At 45.9% G+C, this 14907-nt stretch overlaps 1 protein-coding gene across 1 annotated transcript in view; it reads left to right on the top strand.

Annotated features, from left to right (window-relative positions):
• The window catches only part of KCTD19 (potassium channel tetramerization domain containing 19), a 22189-nt gene that overhangs the window by 4095 nt on the left and 3187 nt on the right, over positions 1-14907 (top strand). The window contains exons 4-11 of the mRNA XM_035898805.1: positions 305-427; positions 649-835; positions 2302-2462; positions 7205-7308; positions 7686-7828; positions 9767-9850; positions 12155-12263; positions 13738-14176. Coding sequence (XP_035754698.1) covers positions 305-427; positions 649-835; positions 2302-2462; positions 7205-7308; positions 7686-7828; positions 9767-9850; positions 12155-12263; positions 13738-14176 — 1350 coding nt within the window. The remainder of the gene's footprint in view (positions 1-304; positions 428-648; positions 836-2301; positions 2463-7204; positions 7309-7685; positions 7829-9766; positions 9851-12154; positions 12264-13737; positions 14177-14907) is intronic.

The raw sequence follows: 14907 nt of genomic DNA, 5'->3' as shown, positions 1-14907 counted from the left end.
GGGCAAATAAAAAGAAAACCAAAATAAAAAGAAAACTAAATAAAAAAGAAACCTCTTACCTTTAAATCTCTCAGGCTGTGCCTCCCCTATTGTTTATAGTGTGCCTGGTCTCTACCATAAACCTTATTTTTGGGATTATGTTTTCAAAGACCAAGAGTTAATTGTTGTCCCTTGATCTGCTGTGTAGATGGATGTATGTGAATATAAATACTGAAGGAAATGATAAGAACCTGTTTTTACTAGATCTGAGTAGTGGACAGAAGACGTCAACACACACTTCCTATGCTTTATTTTTATTTTCAAGTCAATTTTCTTCGCTCAGGGAAGATGTTGCTGCCTGATGACTTCTCCAACATAGATGCCTTGGAGGAAGAAGTTGTAATTCTGGGAATTCCTGAGCTTATAGATGCTGTGAAGATTTATAGAGGTAATAGAACGTACATAGCTGTATATTTTCTTTCTTACATGTATTGGTTTTAATGTTATCTGGTGAAATCAGGTGTTTGAAATGGAAATTATATTAATATGATCAACACCGAGGTGAGTTAGCAACTCATTTCCATAAAATGTTGAAAAGAGTGGAAAATACGCTGGTGATTGTTAACTGCTGACCTTCTGGGGTGCAGTCTTGACCTCTTTTCCTTGCAGGAAGCTGCTCCGGGGGGTGGCAAGGGGTGGCGGAGGGGTCCCCGCCACGGTCCCCGTTCTACGCCATGGCGCTGGGGCTGCTGGCCAACTACCCGGATTCGGCTCTGGGCCAGCTCCATGTGGGCAGTGACCTGGGCAGGAGCCGCCTGCACCTCTCTGGCAATGGCGTCCTCTTCCAGCATGCCAGGTACCCACCCTGCCTTCACACAGGCAGTATCAGCATAACATAAGGTTCTTTCAAAAGGGGTTTTGTGCCTGAAGAGGTATCCTGTTCTCAGCAGCCTGTCCTTTAGTTCGTAGTATTCATTTTCAGCTAAACTTGCAGATGACTATAATTACAGGAGTTGACATTTTTCTGTTATATTGTAGGCTGATAAACCTAAAATTCCAAAGTAGCATATGTAAACTTTTTAATGATTGTGTGTTCTTAAAACTTAAGTTTTATCATTCGTTCGGAAAACTTTGCATGGGATCTTCAAAAGCATCTACGGGCTTTTCTGAAGCCACAGAAAAGTCGTACTGCTACGTCTAGTCCAACAAAGAAAGTAGACTTCTGAATGCTGTGTTTGAACTCCATCCTTTGCAACATACTTCTCCATGTCGTTAGCGTTATGGCTCAGACTTACCAGGCCAGTGTACTGGTTTAATAAAATCCCTACCATATAGGATAAATGGCTCCTTTGTGAATCGTTAGCACCTCTTTCCATAAATTGGTGAAAATGTAAATGTAGAGGTCAGATACCTTTGCTGTGACAGAAGGATTTTTATTTTTAAATGCAGACCCTCACTAGGTGAGTCGTAAAGCCAGCCATTAAAACACACATGTTAATACTCTCTATTAAAAACCATTGACCATTTTCTTCTACCTGCTTATTGCAAATTGAATTAAGAAAACCATAAGAAATCGCAATGAATCAGTTGGTTCAAGCCTGCCACACAATTAGATGCTCAGCCATGTGTATTTCCATCAACCACAGATGGAAAAACTTCCTGCACCTTCAACCAACTTTAAATTTAGCACAAACAGGTAATACCTAGCCTGTAAAGGCCAATGGAAAGATAATAGGAAGGTCAGACCAACAGCCACCTCATCCCTGCCCCTCGCATCTTGTCTGCGCTTGCTTATTGGCGCTCGTGAATCACAGAATGTTTTGGGTTGGAAGGGACCCCTAGAGGTCATCTAGTTCAACCCCCCTGCAGGGAGCAGGGACACCACTAACCAGATCAGGTTGCTCAGAGCCCCATCCAACCTGGTCTTGAATGTTCCCAGGGATGGGGCCTCCACCATCTCTCTGGGCAACCCCTTCCAGTGTCTCACCACCCTCATTGTAAAGAATTTCTTCCTTCTATCCAGTCTAAATCTCCCCTGGGTTAGTTTAAAACGGTAGGAGAAACACCGTGTTAAAAGCCTTATTCCAAACTATTGCAGGTGATTATTTGATGGCTCTGCTGCAGTAGCTTTATTTGTCCACGTTGGATTGTTCTCTATAGAAAAAAATTATGTGGAAAGTTCTGAGTAAAGCTCAGTAGGTGCAAAAAAACCAGTTTTAGAATTCATATTTCCTGACTCGCACTCATTAAAAATAAGCAGTAACAATATAAAGCAAGGATAAAAAGTTTAGTGATTTTTTTTTTTCCTCTCCTTTTGGATAGGAATTGGCTGGGAACTTGCCGACTTCCTCTCACTGAAAATATTTCTGAAATCCAAGAGCTCTGTGCTTATTTGGACAAAAGGGACACCACATATGAGCCAATGAAGGATGCTTTAAAATGCTACCTGAAACAACAGATGCCAGCAGCGAGCAGAGACTATAGTAAGTTGAGATTTCTCAAGAACTCTTTCATTTTAAAGCAGAATGAGCAATGTTGCCTGAACACAATTATTCAGTCTATGATTTACAGCTGCTTTTGAGGGATCATTATAGGACAAAAGTAACCTGAAGGTGTCTCTGACTGATGGTGTGTGTTTGCCAAAAACCTACTGCTATTCTGTTGTTTCATTAACTGCTGGTGCCAATCAGCAAATGCTAGAGCAGTAACTTTAGGTTCTAGTCAAACTACAGAGCAAGTCTGTCCTGGATTTAGAATCATAGAATCACAGAATAATTTGGGTTGGAAAAGCCCTTTAAGATCCCCAAGCCCAACCGTTCCCCTAACCCTGCTATCCCACCACTAAACCCTGGCCCTAAGCACCTCCTCTGCCCAGCTTTTAAATCCCCCCAGGGATGGAGACTCGACCCCTTCCCTGGACAGCCCCTTCCAGGGCCTGACAGCCCTTGCGGGGAAGGAATTTTTCTCCATGTCCAACCTAAACCTGCCCTGGTGCAACTTGAGGCCGTTTCCCCTCATCCCATTGCCTGTTCCCTGGGAGCAGAGCTCCAGCCCCCCCAGCTCCCCCCTCCTGTCAGGCTGTTGTAGGCAGCGATAAGGTCTCCCCTCAGCCTCCTCTTCTCCAGGCTCAACACCCACAGCTCCCCCAGGCGCTCCCCAGCAGCCTGGGGCTCCACACCCCTCCCCACCTTCCTTGCCCTTCTCTGGACATGCTCCAGCCCCTCCAGGTCCTTCTGGGAGTCAGGGGCCCAACCCTGAACCCAGCATTCCAGGGGTGGCCTCACCAGTGCCCAGCACAGGGGCACGGTCACTGCCCTGCTCCTGCTGGCCACACCAGTCCTGATACAAGCCAGGATGCCATTGGCCTTATTGGCCACCTGGGCACTATTCATGGGGTTTTTGGATAATTTTACTTGCTAAACTTGCCAGTTTTGTTCACAACTGAACTAATTTGCTGAAGCCAGTTACTTCAAACTTGGACAGTCCAAGTTACTTTCATCTGAACACGTTCTACCTTAAAGACAGCGAGGTTTCTTTTGCTCCCACTTTTCTGATGTGGGAATGTTCACCTAACTCTTGCTGTTAAACCAAGGTATCTATCTCTAACTTCCAGCCTAAGTACATTCATAGCCACATTTTGGTCTTGCTAAAACTCACCTTTAACTTAAATGCTGTTTCCACTTTGCTTTATCCCCTCTTCTCTAATGCATTTATAGAGAAATCATGGCATTTTCTATCAGCCTTTACTGTGGCTTTTTAACAAGAGTTAATATGATTCCCTGATTAACCTAAAGATTTTTCTTTTCATGATTGCTAGTTTCCCCATATTCATAGAATTTAGGCCAGAAGAGATCTCTGGAAGTCATTTAGTCCAACTCTCTACTCAGAACAGAGTCAAGTAGGTTGGGCTGCTCAGGACCTTTCCAGGAAAAGCTTTGAGTATCTCCCAGGATGGAGATCCTGCAGCCTTTCTGGACTCCTGTTCCAGCAGTTGACTCCCCTTGTGCTAAACAAAGTCATACATGTAATTTCCTATGTTCCAACTATTTTCCCATTGCCTCTTGGCCTAGCACTTTTTACCTCTGAGAAGAATCTGGCTCCTCCTGTTAGATGGAGATGGTGGGATCGAGTGCACCCTCAGACAGCTTGCAGATGACCCCAAGCTGAGTTGTACAGTTGGCACGCCAGAAGCACAGGATGTTATCCAAAGAGACCTGGGCAAGCTGAATAGGTGGGGTCATGTGAACCTCATGAGGTTCAACAAAGCCAAGTGCAAGGTCCTCCGCCTGGGTCAGGGCAACCCCTGGTATCAATACAGGCTGGGGGAAGAAAGGATCGAGAGCAGCCCTGCCGAGAGGGACTTGGGGGTACTGATGGATGAAAAGCTGGACATGAGCCAGCAATGTGCGCTGGCAGCCCAGAAGCCAACCCTACCCTGGGGTGCATCAAAAGAAGCCTGGGCAGAGTCAAGGGAGGGGATTCTGCCCCTCTACTCCTCTATGGTGAGGCCTCACCCGGAGCCCTGCGTCCAGCTCTGGAGCCCTCAGCACAAGAAGGACATGGAACTGTTGGAGCGGGTCCAGAGGAGGGCTATAAAAATGATTGAAGGGCTGGAGCCCCTCTCTGATGAGGACAGCCTGAGAGAGTTGGGCTTGTTCAGCCTGGAGAAGAGAAGGCTGTGGGGACACCTTCTTGTGGCCTCTCAGTGCTTAAAGGGAGCCCATAGGAAAGGCGGGAACAGACTTTTTAGCAGGGCCAGCTGTGACAAGACAAGGGGTGATGGTTTTAAACTAAACCAGGGTAGGTTTAGACTGGATAGAAGGAAGAAATTCTTTACAATGAGGGTGGTGAAACCCTGGCATGGGTTGCCCAGAGAGGTGGTGGAGGCCCCATCCCTGGGAACATTCAAAACCAGGTTGGACGGGGCTGTGAGCAACCTGATCTGGTTAGTGGTGTCCCTGCTCCCTGCAGGGGGGTTGGGCTAGATGACCTCTAGGGGTCCCTTCCAACCCAAAGCATTCCATGATTCTAAGATCCTTCTCTAACTTCTTCTTCCTAAGGCTGAACACAGCCAGTTCTTTCCACCTTGCCATGTGCTCTAGAAAAGATGAATTTCATCATGCTCTGTACATCATCCAGTTGAAACCTCCCCAATATTTTAGACTACGCTACTGCTAATTCTGCTAGAGTTAGCTCCCTTGGTACGTCCTACAGTCTCATCTGCAGTTCCCTGTTCCATCAGTGGCAGTCTCTGTGATTGATGAGCATGGACATCCCTTTGCCCCATCCGAGCACCACCTTTCTGGCTCAAACTTCACCTTGTAGGATCCTAGCTGTAATTACTATTGTTTATTTGCAAGCCTGACTTCTTATTTTGTAGTTGTGGCCTTTACTTCCAGTTTACTCCACCCTCAAGGTCCTCTGAGTTTTTCTGTAGGGAATGCTTATCCTTCCAGTTTTGAACCATCAGCGTCTTTCACGAGAAAGGAGAGAATCTTACCAATTCGTAGATGGAATTATCCTCCTTGAGAAAGAGGGCTTTATCTTAAATTGAAGCTGTGGTTATGGAATTCTGTGTCATCAGTGTGTAGCCTGTTGGATAACACATGCTAGGAAAATATTGGTGACGCAAGGGTCTTAGCAGCAAATGATACTTCAATTGTACATACGTTATGGAAGATGGATAGTGCCATTGCAGTAGCTACATCAGGCAAACCTGTGCCAGCTTGTTCATTGTTTAGACATAGTAGAATCTATTTATGTATTTATCCATAGCCCTATAAATAATTTCTTTAAGAGCATGGCTTGCCTGTATCTTCTGAAAAGGCCTGGGCTGTTCTAAGAAACAAGTCCAGTTCTGGGCTCACAAATTCAGGAAGGGTGAGGAACTACTGGAGAGAGTCCCGAGGAGGGCTACAAAGATGATGAGGGGACTGGAGCATCTCCCCTACAAGGAAAAGCTGAGGGAGCTGGGCTTGTTCAGCCTGGAGAAGAGAAGGCTGAGAGGGGATCTCATCAACACGTACAAATACCTTAAGGGTGGGTGTCATGAGGATAGAGCCAGACTCTTCTCAGTGGTGCCCAGCGCCAGGACAAGGGGCAATGGGCACAAACGGAAGCAGAAGAGGTTCCAGTTGAACGGGAGGAAGAACTTCTTGACTTTGAGGGTGACCAAGCCCTGGCCCAGGCTGCCCAGGGGGGCTGTGGAGTCTCCTTCTCTGGAGATGTTCAAACCCTGCCTGGACGGTGTCCTGTGCACCCTGTTCTGGGTGAGCCTGCTTGAGCAGGGGGGTTGGACTGGGTGATCTCCGGAGGGCCCTGACAACCCCTGCCATGCTGGGATTCTGTGAAACTCTTCACATTGGAGCCCTTTTCAAAGTTAGGTTGTGGGTTTTTTTAACAGTTTCTTTTGAATACAAATGTATTTTGTATTTCCTAAACCAGTGTCCCAGGACTGACTTACTATAAATAGCAATGTGAACTGTATCGTTAATTATTTCAACAGAAACTTTCCCAGATTTTTGTTGCCACACTAAGGTAGGGTGTGGGCTGAACCCAGACTAAAATATATCCAGAGCTGTTATATTAGATCTGCTCTGTGTGCATAATCACTCTTTGAGGCTTGTACTTGCCCTGATACTGTCATCTTCAAAGGAAATAACGAAGCGGGGCTCCTCGTGAGGATGGGAAACGGTGCAGTAGCTCTATTCCAGGTTGCCCTGGAATGCCACTAGCTTTACGCTTCCTGACAAGCCCAGTCTTCGCTTTCAAAGACCTTTCAGATTTCCCCCTTATTTCTACTACTTTAGAAGTAAATTATTCCTTTCTGTGGCAATGTATACCTGGATTCACCTACCTCAGGTGACGTAAATGTGCCCGCTCGGCAGGGCAAACATCGCTATGCTAACACGTATAGCCGCCTTGCTAATATTATTTTTTTATCCTAGAGAGGGGAGGTGGTTTGGCTGCAGCGTGGATGGACCACGTTGCTATTGTGACATTACACCCCGACTTGCCTTCTGCTTGCGGTTGCATACGACCCCTAACCAAACCGGGAGCGTGCCAGCTCTGTGTGTACAAAGTACGCTTCATTACTTCATTACTTCAAAAATTTATTCACAATATTTTGATATAAAATCCCACATTGCTTGGTATCTATAACAAAATAATGACCACTTGCAGTTATTTTAGTTGTCACCTTTCATTCTTGTTACTCCATCTCTAGATGCGGACTGGACAGCAGAAGTATCCGGGTACTCGCTCCATGAGATTGTGAAAGTTTATGTAGGAAGCAGCTGGTATGAAACTTCTTTACAGACTTTATTGAAGGTATGGGTAATCAGTTGTCTTCACATGCACCTTCCTAGACAGAACTTATAGTTCTACAAACTAGAATCTATATTTCTAGCAGTAAGAATTATTAAAATGGTTTTGACCCGAAAACTTGGAATTATCAGAGCTTCACATGTAGACTGAGCATTTTCTACTAAGGGAAGTATGTTTGAGTACCTGAGGGAAATAAATCCTGCACTTCCCAAGACAGTACTTTCTGGGCTAATAATATACATGTTTTGACTAATAAGATAAATAGACTTGATAGAACTGGTGCAATTCTTTTACTAAGAAAGGGAAAATCCTGTTTGGATTTCCATCTTCCTGTAACTAACACCAGAAGCCTTGTCTTAATGTATTTCTTATTTCTGAAGTACCCAGAACTGCTGTCAAATGACAAGAAAGTCTGTTGGATCACGTATGGTCGAAGCCTTCTAATCCACGGAGACGGGCAGATGTTTCGGCATGTTCTCAACTTCCTAAGACTTGGGAAATTGTTTTTGCCAGCTGAATTTAAGTAAGTAGAGTGAATCCATGTGCCTCTTTATATTGTTAGACGGCTGCAGGGGAAGCAAGCAGGGGGATTTGTCTTCTGATTTTCATGGAAATATTACCCAAAAGAATGAAGACTTTTCTTTTTTAGTCCTGAAGTAAACTGTTCTATCTAAACAGAAGTTATTGGAATTTAGAGATTGAGAGACGTTTTTGTTTCAGTGTGCATGCTTCAATTTTAATGATTGATACGCCAGACACTTGCACGGTGGGGTTTATCACAGATCGGTGCCTTGTGTGCACACCTTTAGCAAAAGGAAAATGTTTTTATCGGTGAGATCGCTGCATCCCTCTTCAGATTTTTTTTGGCTTTTTATACAGCATGGACAGCAAAGTCTTGGCTAGTCCAGCTGAAAAATACTCCATCTGCGCCCTCTACTGGTATCTCTGTTCTAACGCTGAAAAATAAAACAGGAAACTGCAGTGGTACAGGAATGGAGGAACGCGGGGCGCCTAGAGAGGAGAGGGGACTCTCCCTCCATATCCCTATCAATCTATTAGGCCTTTAAACTTTATCAATCGTCAGAAATTGAGGTGGCTTAAACCACCAGTCTCCTAAGGATATTCCTTCGATGTGTTTCACGTGCCCCGAGATTGCTCGCAACTGACCCTTTGGCGCTATGGTTCCGTGTAGCAGTTTCCCCCCTTCTGCCACCACTGCAAGTTACCATTTTTTGCTTTCAGCAATCACGGTCTGCCTGGCATCAGGAGATTTGGTCTCTTCAGTTCTTGAAGTCCTTGGTCCTTGGATCGCTTCTAGCAGGCAGAAGATCTGCTACAGATGACTAGCTGATGCGGTCATTTTCAGCACATTTAGCTGTTTCCAAGAGGAGTCTGTATTGTCATTCTTTTCCTCAAAGCCAATAGAAATGTTACACCAGTGGCTTCTTTGACATCATAACCATGGGTTGCGTTCACGTCTGACATGAAAGGCATAGGCAGCCAGACGTCGGACACTATAGTTATTTCTACACAAGCAAACTACCTATGTCTGGGGATGTTTCTGGTCACTGAGGCCAGCTGCTGTTCTGCTGGTGTTCAGCTTTACCTGCCCGGAGATGGTGGCTTTGCTCCTCCTGTCTGCTGCAAACAGTTCCAGGAACATCTGAACAGACAAACCATGCCCGGGAATTGTTGGAGAGGGTGTCAGTTGGGTAGGACCAAGCACGACGCTAACAGCTTTCTGGCAGAACTAATCAAGTTCTAGGGCTAAGGGTTTTTCTGGGCACAGTGGATCCCCTCATCGAACCCACAAACCCTCTTTATGGGGATCCCTACAGAAAATGCCATGGTGAATTTTCCACAGGAGAAAAGTGTCATGAGTGTCACAGAGCAGAGCAGGATTCTTGTTTCTCAGAATCGGCTTTTATCATCGATAGCCATCGTTAATTAAAAAAAAAGAAAAAAGAAAAAAAAGAGGGTGCAGAGGTTTTCACTTAACTCGTAGAAGGGCAATAGCTGGAAAAAGTGTAGAAAATAGCAAGTTTCACAAGATGTGGAGGGGTGCCGCTGCTGAGCGCCTCTGCTTTAGGAGCTCGTTTACTTTGGTCGCACCTTCTCAAAAGCATGCCATCTGTTTTTGGGATTCCTGACATAAAGTTCAGACTCTGTGGAAGTCAATGGCAGTTAATGGAAATATTTCTATCAATTTCAATAAAACCAGATTATTTCTTTTTCTCAACATTTGAGTGCCAGATGTGAAACAGAAAAAAAAATGTTTTGGGTACTTTTCAGTATTTAAAATGAGGTTGTTTGTCCATCTGGTAAAGGAAAAATCACCTCTGTGAATGCGTCTTTCATTTTGTGTAGTGACTGCCTGAGCTTCCCCAATTTCAATATATTGGAAAAGATGTGTTAAGATTTTCATAGTGATTTTAAAGTTCACTTTACTTATGCCATACAGGGAATGGCCTCTCTTTTGTCAAGAAGCAGAGGAGTACCAGATCCCTTCCCTCTTAGAGGCACTTTATCACTCTGATGAATACAGGTAGATAAAAATTCTCTCCTTTCTTTTTCTTTCCTGGCCTATCATGTCCTTTCATCTGACCTAGCAGTGTTGTCCTTTGAAAGGAGCCCAATTCTCTCATTTCCTTCTGAAACACAGCCACTGGGGGATGAGCAACTCCACTATCTTTTGGGCCACACTTTTTTCCCATCAGTTATCTGGGTACTGGGACAGCAACAGCCCTCAGTCAGCCCTCCAGTAACCAAGGGAAAAGGCAGCTGAGCTACCTCCCTAAGCCCAGATATTGAGAATATTGTGATGCGTGCAGGGAACCGTTGTACAGAGCCACTAGCCTGAGCAGGGATGGTCTGATTTATAAGCTTTGGCTCAGCCCTGGCTTTGTCAAGCCCCAGCTGGTTTCTTGCAGACCCCTGGGAGGATTTGTCAGTGCTGCAGCCTGTAGAAGTGTGTATCTTTGATGCAGCATCATGGAAAAAAATTGAGGCCAGCTGGAATTTAAATCTAGACTAATTAATATTCAAAATAAACCATAACTTTTTGTATATTAATTCATCATTAGACATTTTCACAGAGGCTTATTTCTCTGTTGCTGACAGCTTTAAAAGTAAGATTGGATGTTTTTCTAAAAGATGTTTTGCTATTAAAAGAGGAATTAGCATTCAGTGTTACTGGAGACCAAGCCTCATAATCTCAGTGGTCTTCTTCCAGCCTTATAAAAATCTCTGAATCTGCACACTCTAGTGTTTTCTTCGCTGCTGTTCTCGTTAGAGGGATGGACAAACCAGTAAAATGCAGGGCTTTTGGAAAATCCACAGAACTGCGACATTCAACTCCTGAATGCAGAGCACTTCAGAAGGTGCCCTAGCGTGGCCCTTCTAGAACCACAGAATCCTTTGGATTGGAAAAGCCCTTTAAGATCACCAAGCCCAACCGTTCCCCTAACCCTGCCATCCCACCACTAAACCCTGGCCCTAAGCACCTCCTCTGCCCGGCTTTTAAATCCCCCCAGGGATGGAGGCTCGACCCCTTCCCTGGGCAGCCCCTTCCAGTGCCTGACAGCCCTTGTGGGGAAGGAATTTTTCCCCATGTCCAACCTAAATCTGCCCTTCTCTTTGGTGTTTTTCTAAGAGAGCTCTAGAAGTTAGTGGATGCTTCCTTAGGCTGCTCACACACCATTTAGACATTTTAAAGTTGAAATACAGCCATTAAAATCTTCCCAGAAGCAGGTTCTGAAATACCAACGCTATGGGCTGTTTGCATCACAATTTCCAACATAATTTTCCTGCCACCAGCAGTAGTAAGACACACTGGTGATAGCTACCAGCATCCCACCCATGGTGACAGCAGTTCCTAGGTTTTATTGTAGATTTCTATGAAGAAGAAATCCCAAATGTCGTTCCCTTACGTCCCATCCCAGTGTAGGAGCCCAACCTCACCTTCCCATACCTGCAGAGGAAGAGGAGGATGCTGGAGGAACTCTGAAGCCCTCTACACATGAATGACAACATCCTACGTTCCCTAGGTTTTAGCTAAGGCCTAGTGCTGCTCTGACCCAGACTCTTCCACTGCTCTTTGATGCTTTCCCATCAGGGAAGGTGTCAGCATCTCGATCGCGTACACCAAAGGCCTCTAACAAAATAAAACAGCTGGGGATTTGCCCCTAGTGCTTGGCTAGGTCATCAGTTGCCTCCGTAGGCAACCTTTTCAAATCTGGCCATAGGAGACAGAGAGCAGCAGCTTCTCTGTGCTTCCAGATTTGCTTTACCTTGTCAGAAGTGGTGGCAGTCGCTGCCAGGAGCCGAGTTTTTTAAGCATCCTCAAAATTAAATTTTGAAACCATGGATATAGCTGGTTGCCCTGAATCTGAATAGCCCAAAGTGGCTAGAACCTCTTCACAAAAAAAGAGAGGAAAAACTCCAAAGCAAATGGCAGGTAGACATGGCTCACAGGCATCCACTACTTCAAGGGTTTGCAGGTCCTGGAATAGAGGCAAGAAATCATTTTTGTCTCCTGTGTATCCACAGCGTCACATTTCAGAAATTCTCATGGTGAGTAGGTGATGAAAATGCCTGGTCCTTTGCTACCCCTGTGCTCTGTACTGGTGATAATTGTGAATGCCCTCCATTCCCCATGCTTGAAAAGTAACCCATAATAATAATAACGGCTGTGATATACACAGATCCACTGCTGACTGGAAGGCCTGGTAGCACCTTTTACAGGATATTTTGCTATTAAAAATATTTGCTGCTATTTATATTTGCTATTATTGATGGGTGGTGGCCCTTGGAAAAAGTTCTATAATAATTGTAAATACTAATTTTCTAGATTATGGATCCAAAACACTGAATTGAACAATGAAGAAGATTTTCCACGCAGAAGCTTAAGCATTGTATCTTGGAATGAAGAGCATGCGTTCAGAAAAGACCTAAAAGAAGTAAGATTTGGTTTTCAGAGCCTGTTACCATAAAGCGCTTCTAAAAGCAATTTGAACAAGCAAAGTGCCAAATTCTCCAGTGCAATTTTGCTTTTTTTTTCCCCCCCCTCCAAAATCAGCTACAAAATGAGCCTTGGAATTCTCTCTCTGCATATAAAAAAAGAAAATTTTCATTTAAAACCAAAACTGTCTTTGAGCATCAAGAGAGAACGGAGGACAGCAGGCACCACTGTTCGCATGCCCTACAACCATGAGAGCTCCTTCTAGAAAGAGCTTGTTCAGGCGGCAATCCACACCCAATTCCCCAGCAGAGTCGAGGCAGGGTGCTTTAGCTCTGCCTGAGTGCTGGGCTTTTAGTTCTGTTTTCATCCAATGGCCTACGCTGTAAAGCCGTACAGTCCACAGTGTAAGCTCAAGATCCTCTGGTCTGTCTCAGCTTGACCTGAACCCCTCCAGCCTACACGCTTTTTGGTTCTGCTTTTGCTCTGGCAATTCACATTCCTGGTTGCTTAGGGAGTCCCCAAGGGTGGGAAGCGTTTTCATGCAGTGTGGCTTGGGAATGGGGGCGCTTTGTTGGGTCGCAGGAGATCCGGGTTCTGCCCCTCTGAGGCAGGAGGACCCAGGAGCCAGATCTGGAGGGTAAAGATGGGAGCTGAAGCAGCGCACCCAGGCAATACAGCATCCTGCAGAAACTTTATTGTCTTTGAAGTCAGTGGAAGGGGGAAAAGGACTTTCTGTTCAAGTCTTTGAATGCTTTTACTCTGTGGTTGGCCGCCAGCAGCTGAGAGTTGCCTTCAGTCTATTAAAGGTGAGAGGCAGGTGCTGCCTCAGTAGCATTTACATGCTGCTCTCAAACTGCTCCACCCTGTAGCTTAATGCCAGTGTTGATGCAGTGGAGTGGTTGCACATCTCCCTTTAGCTTGCCAGATGATCTTTCACGTACAGAATGTGCTGCTGTCAGCATAGAGAATTGAAATTATCTCCGTTGCAGCAGTAGTGGGGATGCTGAGGTGCTTGCCTGTGTGCCTCAGCTGCTCCAGTGGCTATCACAGAATCCCAGTATGGCAGGGGCTGGCAGGGCCCTCTGGAGATCACCCAGCCCAACCCCCCTGCTCAAGCAGGCTCACCCAGAGCAGGGTACACAGGACATTGTCCAGGCGGGGTTTGAATATCTCCAGAGAAGGAGACTCCGCACCCCCGTGGACAGCCTGTTCAGCTTTAGCACGATTCGGTGATAGGGATCAAGGTGATTCAGGCCAGGGTAATGTCAGCGCTGGGTTACCGGGGCACAGTTTGGAGAGCCTTAAGGTGCTGTATTCCTCCCCCCCCCGAAGTGAGAACGCATTTTCCAGGATTAAGAACGCAATCCTTAAATGCTTGTATTATAATGAATAAAATACATCACTTATTAGGAGGGGCAAAACTTACACTTCATTCTGTATCCATCAGCAATAACTTTTCATTGTATTTTTAGGTGTTCTTGTGTACAGCTGTGGATTCCAGTAAATGCTGTATTCACACATGGAGGAATATAAAGGCTCTGAAGGGAAAGCAAGATCCCAAGGGGGAGAAGACAAAGTGTTCCAGAATGATTTCACAGGGGAAGGGGACAAAGCGGAGGAATATGCTTGGAGGACACAATGCGTCCCGGGACAGCCTGGTAAACTCCAGCTTTTACAAACATCTGGTGAGCCCCCCAAGGAAGAAAGGGGTGAGAAGCAGTTTAACAAAGAAAGTAGAAAGTAAAGACTCAGCAAGTCATGTCCAGAAATTAATTTCCCTGGTAAAGGAATGGGATGTGGTGAGCTCCAAGAGGTATGATTTTCAGCACGTGAGAATGTCTGACGGTCATGTCATGGAGAGCGCAACTCAGTGCAACACCCCTGAGCAGGCTCCTATTGCTTCTTCTCCCGGTAAAGTTACAATTCCAGGAGACAATCCTGTTCCCCAGGACAAAGTCAGGGCTGAAGAAATGCGGCCGGAGCAATACGTGTTCACCCGGAGTTTGCCAGTTACGAGTGCTGGAAGGTATCAATTTAGCACCACAGAAATGACTCCTGCAGGAGGAAACGACGCAGAGAATATAAACAGGGAGCGACCAGAAGGTAAATGACTGCTTTGTGATCGTAGCTTTCAAAAACGGTGGGAGCAATTAACTAAATGACCTGTGTAAATAAGATACTTTGATCATGCTGATGAATTCGGTCACAACAACCCAACACAATACTACAGGTGTGGTGAAGAGTGGCTGGGAAGCTTCCCGGCCAAAAAGGACCTGGGGGTGTTGGTCGACAGGCAGCTGAATATGAGCCAGCAGTGTGCCCAGGTGGCCAGGAGGGCCAGCAGCATCCTGGCTTGTATCAGGACTGGTGTGGCCAGCAGGAGCAGGGCAGTGACCGTGCCCCTGTGCTGGGCACTGGTGAGGCCGCCCCTGGAATGCTGGGTTCAGGGTTGGGCCCCTGACTCCCAGAAGGACCTGGAGGGGCTGGAGCGTGTCCAGAGAAGGGCAAGGAAGGTGGGGAGGGGTGTGGAGCCCCAGGCTGCTGGGGAGCGCCTGGGGGAGCTGGGGGTGTTGAGCCTGGAGAAGAGGAGGCTGAGGGGAGACCTTATCGCTGCCTACAACTGCCTGACAGGAGGGGGGAGC

Source organism: Egretta garzetta, unplaced genomic scaffold (assembly GCF_000687185.1).
Source record: "Egretta garzetta isolate BGI_Z169 unplaced genomic scaffold, ASM68718v1 scaffold27, whole genome shotgun sequence".
NCBI classification, from domain to species: Eukaryota; Metazoa; Chordata; class Aves; order Pelecaniformes; family Ardeidae; genus Egretta; species Egretta garzetta.
Note: the sequence above shows the minus strand (reverse complement) of the source record. Positions and strands in the feature narration are given on the sequence as shown.